The 4,644-nt window shown below is 52.8% G+C and overlaps 1 protein-coding gene across 1 annotated transcript in view; it reads right to left on the bottom strand.

Moving 5' to 3' along the window:
- Positions 1 to 217: 217 nt before the first annotated feature.
- The window catches only part of KRT82 (keratin 82, type II), a 14,903-nt gene continuing 10,476 nt past the window's right edge, over positions 218 to 4,644 (bottom strand). The window contains exons 5-9 of the mRNA XM_005869280.1: positions 4,486 to 4,644; positions 2,154 to 2,279; positions 1,128 to 1,348; positions 869 to 900; positions 218 to 435 (exon numbers count right to left, since the gene is read on the bottom strand). The exon at positions 4,486 to 4,644 is cut by the window's right edge and continues 6 nt beyond it. Of these exons, the coding sequence (XP_005869342.1) occupies positions 218 to 435; positions 869 to 900; positions 1,128 to 1,348; positions 2,154 to 2,279; positions 4,486 to 4,644 (756 nt within the window). The remainder of the gene's footprint in view (positions 436 to 868; positions 901 to 1,127; positions 1,349 to 2,153; positions 2,280 to 4,485) is intronic.

Genomic DNA, 4,644 nt, shown 5'->3' with positions numbered 1-4,644 from the left:
CCCACCGCCGCCCCCAGGGCCTACTTCGAGGTCTGCACACAGCTAAGTAAAAATGACTCTAGAAGATGTGATGGACCTGAGGAATGGCTCCCAGGGAAAACCTGATACAGGAAGGTGAGGTTTGGAATGTCCTGGTGTGCTGCCCTGGTAAGCATGGGCGACATCCAGGCTGAGGGCTAGTGCCCTGCATCCTGGACTCCCAGCCTCTGAGGCAGTGCTAACACTTGTGGCAGGAGGAGCCGCCCCCAGTCCCTAGCTTCATGCTGGAGCAGCCCGGGCGCCCCTGGGGCTCACAGGAGATGTAGAGTTCACCGGTGCTCATGGTGCTGCAGCCTCCACTGCTCTTGAGGCCGCTGGTGCAGTATTCAGTCCTCAGCATGGGCGTGCTGACCACACATGGCTCGTACAAGACTGCACCTTTTGAGCTGCTCACAGCTGCGGGAATAGAAAAGGATGCTCAGGGCCCCGCACTGCATGACTAAGGGCATTGCCCCGATCCCTTCAGTCAGGCCATGCCCCCCTCTTGCTGCCACCACCTGTAAGGAATCCTCCCCTCTCCCCACCCCCACCCCCAATTCCCACTCCAGCTACAAGTGCCTATAAGGTCCCCAACCATTCTCTATTCCCAGAGCCCTGGCTTCTGTTTCACCCTCTCTGTTTCCACTTGTCTGAGCTGCTTCAAATCCTCTTTCTCCAGAAAAGCATCCTGTTGTCAGACCTGCTCCTCATTCTGACTCCCAAAGACTTAGTTGCCCTGCAGGAGAGCTTCTCCTTCTGACCAGAGCTCCCGGCAGGAGGCAAGCCGAGGTCTGGTCAGGAGGTTGATTAGCCTCCAAGACCCCAGAGCCCCAGAGATGCATCTACTCACAGATATTCACAGGCCCAGTGCCTTCACACAGCCTGGGGTGAGAGGAAAAAGACACAAAATCACTGTATAGAAGTAAACAAGACCAATAACTCTAGTGCCCCTCCTCCCCCACTTCTTCTGTCCAAACCACAGATCACATCCACGAGAAGGACCCTCAGACTGTGAGCTGTTCTGGGTTTTCTATGACTGCGGGATGGGCTATAGCAACAGCAACCCGAGGACAGAGAGTATCCACACCTGGGGCCCATCGTTGACTAACCTGTGCTCCTCGCCCTCCAGCAGGCGCCTGTAGGTGGCGATCTCGATGTCCAGGCCCAGCTTGGAGTTCATCACCTCCTGGTACTCCTTGAGCAGGCAGGCCATGTCCTGCTTGGCCTTCTGCAGGGCGGCCTCCAGCCCGGCCAGCTTGCACTTGGCGTCGTTGAGGGCTGCCTCGCCCTGCTGCTCTGCCTGGGCCACAGCAGCTTCCAGATTGCAACGCTGGGGGAGAGGGCACAGAGGGCATTATTGGGGGGTTAGGGGCCCTGGGCTGACTCTCAGAGAGAACATGGCTAGTGTGAGATAATAGAGTATATATATACAGAACTCCTAAAACCCTTGTGATTTCCTAAGTGATAACAGCATTGGAAATACCTTTTGTTCTAATATTTGGTTTTGGACCCAGAACTCCTAAATTCCTTGGAATTTCCTGAATGACAGCAGTGTCTTTTGTCCTAATGAGTGACTCTGGGTGGGCCTCTGGGTGGTGCCTTGGTGAGGGTGGGTCAGAGAGACCAAGCCATGATTAGAAGCCTGGAATTTTCAGTCTCACCCTCCATCCCCCAGACTGGGGAGAGGGGCTGGAAATAATTATCACGCCCACATGAGGAAGCCTCCACAAAAATTCCACATTTGGGCTTCTGAGGCTTCCAGTTTGGGAAACACGGGGAGGGGTTGGAACAGTGGTGCCCTCAGGGCACGGAAGCTCTGCGCCCCTTCCTACATACCTCCCCTATGCATCCCTCCCATTTGCATGTTCATTTGTATCCTTTATCAGCTCCTTTTATAACAAACTGGTAAACAGCAAGTGAACTGTTTTCCTGAGCTCTGTGAGCTACTCTGGCAAATTAATCAAACCCGAGGAGGGGGTTCTGCTTTACAGCAGATTGGTCAGAAGCTCAGGTGACAACCTGGACTTTGGGGCAATCCTGTGGGACTTGTGGGAGAGCCTTACCCTGTGGGACCTGACACTCTTCCCAGGTAGTGTCAGAACTGAGTTACATTGTAGGACCCCAGCTGGCCTCACCTGGGCTTTGACATTCTCGATTTCTTGCTGCAGCCGCTGGATCAGCTTGTTCATTTCCTGGATCTCATTCTTTCGGTTTCGGAGGTTGTCACAGTGGGTCCCGGAGATCAGCCGCAGCTCCTCATACTGCGGGACTGAGAGGTCAGAACCCTGGGGCCTTGCTGTGGTCCCTCCCAGCCCCCTTGCTCACTGCCTGAGTCTCTCCTCCAATGACTTCCTGGCTCAGGCGCTCCCTGGATTCTCACACTTGCTCTGTTCCCCATCCCCTCTCCATTTCTGGTCAGTCTCTGAGGCCCTTTTCTGGGCTGCTCCTTAGTTCCTTCTCACCTCACAGCCCTGCACGGTCAGGCTTATTAAAATGTCCTCCAATCTCCAAGCTCCCCTCCTCTCTGTTTAGCTGTTCTGAGGCTTGTCGTTTTCTCTCTGCACCGGAGCCCAAAGGTCTCCCTCCCTTTTAGATGTCCCTCTGGACTTTAGAAAGGGTTTCTGTGCTCCGTCTGGGATGCCTAAGAGACAGAGGACTGAGGAGAGACTATGTCACCCCCAGGGTGAGCATGATTGTATATTCTCCTCCAAAGCAATGGAAAACAAAATGAAATGTTCCTCTGACATAGGGGTGACTCAGTTGCCATATTTCTTTTGCCCTTTGCTTTTCTTTCTGCCTGGAATGAGCATGTGGTATGACAGTCATCTTGAGACAGGAGGCAACCATGAAAATCAAAGCAATGTGAAGGGTGGCAGAATAGAAAGCTATAAGGAGCCCATGTCCCTGAAGGTGACATAGACCCCCTGGGTCATCGTGGGTAGTCTATTTCTGTACTTCAAGTTATTTGAGAAAAAGTGAAAACTGAATTTAACTATTTAAAAAAATTTGAATCCTCACAGTTAATTATAATTTAAAAATAATAGAATTGTCTTAGGAAGATGGGAAACAGATTGTTTTCTCTGAGCCACTTGACTGATGAGCAGCCCAGGAGAGCAGCGGGAGGAGGGACCAGCCACCTGGTGTGGATGGGCCGCAGAGTCACTGGGGAGCTGACTTCAGGCCAGTGTTTGATACCTTTGTTCCAGGGCAGAACCTTGCTGGAGGCACTCTCTGGGCCCCATTGCCTTCAGAAAAAAAGTCCAAAGCACTTAGCACAACTCTGAAGAGTGGTTGTCATCTGGCCCCATGCTACCCCATCCAGCCCCATCTGCTTGTGGTGCTTCATACTGGAACCTCACTGTCACGCTTCTGCATCCTGCTCGGCTGCCCCTCAGCTGGACACCCCCTCCCCTCATGCTCGCTTACTGCAGTCATGCTTGGCCTTCAAGGCCCAGATCAACACCGCTGCCTCTGCCTTTCCAGACACTTCCTGTGACCTTGCTTTTCTGTTTGGTTGGTTACACGTTTCTCTCCCATGGACTGTCATCTCCTGGAGCGCAGGGATGGTCTGACTCCTAGTATCCTTGTGGTGCCACACCCCTCGGTAAGGCCATCCTTCCCTGACTACCTTACTGGAAACCATATTCCCACAGCATTCCCCATGCTTCACCCTGGTTTATTTTCTCCGTAGCATGCATCACCTTCTAACATACATGTACTTATTTGTCTTGCCCGTTGTCTGTCACTCCGTGGCCCTGCCTCTAGAATGAAAGTGACACGAAGGCAGGGATTGCTGTCTGTTTTGTCCCCGTTTAGAATCCAGCATCTAGAACAGCGCTTAGCACATGCTAGAATGAAAGTGACACGAAGGCAGGGATTGCTGTCTTGTCCCTGTTTAGAATCCAGCATCTAGAACAGCGCTTAGCACAGAATGGATGCTCAGGAAGCAGTTGTTGAATGAGTAAGTGGACGAGTGAACGAACGAATGAATTAATGGTGCCTTCACAGATAGGGCAGGTGAGACTGAGGTGATAATATTTGTTCAATCAAATTAACCTTGGGGACACCAACTATCCTTATAGCAAGCCCCTAATTACCTAAGTCTGGGGCCACCTTAATCACCTTCCTGCTCCACCATTAGTAACCACTCCATGCCATTAGCCTCCCCTGACTCCTTGAAGCCCAGAGCCCTCTTTGCCATTATTGCCAATTAGTACTCCTTGAATTCATGGGAGTCTGTGAGTAAATAAAGCTGGGGCCCCCTGGCACCCTGATGACAGGCCTGGGCAGCCTGTGGGGTCCACTCCCACATGTTCCTCAGGCACCTGGCCCGGGGCCCGGCAGAAACAACAGGGGCTAGGATTTATGGGGTTCCCTGTCTCTGTGACATGGCATGACTCTCTCATTATCTTCTCACCCACTTTCGGGGGAAGTGGGTCTAGGGCGCCCTCCTCCCCTGGGCCTCACCCGGCACTGGTACCAGGCCTCTGCTTCAGCTTTGCTGCGGCTGGCGATTTCGTCATACTGGGCCTTGATATCAGCAATGATGCCGTCCACGTCCAGCACCCGGCTGTTGTCCATCTTCACGATGACCGAGGTCTCTGAGATCTGAGACTGGAGCAGGCA

Source organism: Myotis brandtii, unplaced genomic scaffold, assembly GCF_000412655.1.
Source record: "Myotis brandtii unplaced genomic scaffold, ASM41265v1 scaffold29, whole genome shotgun sequence".
NCBI classification, from domain to species: domain Eukaryota; kingdom Metazoa; phylum Chordata; class Mammalia; order Chiroptera; family Vespertilionidae; genus Myotis; species Myotis brandtii.
This window is presented reverse-complemented; position numbering and strand designations above follow the sequence as displayed.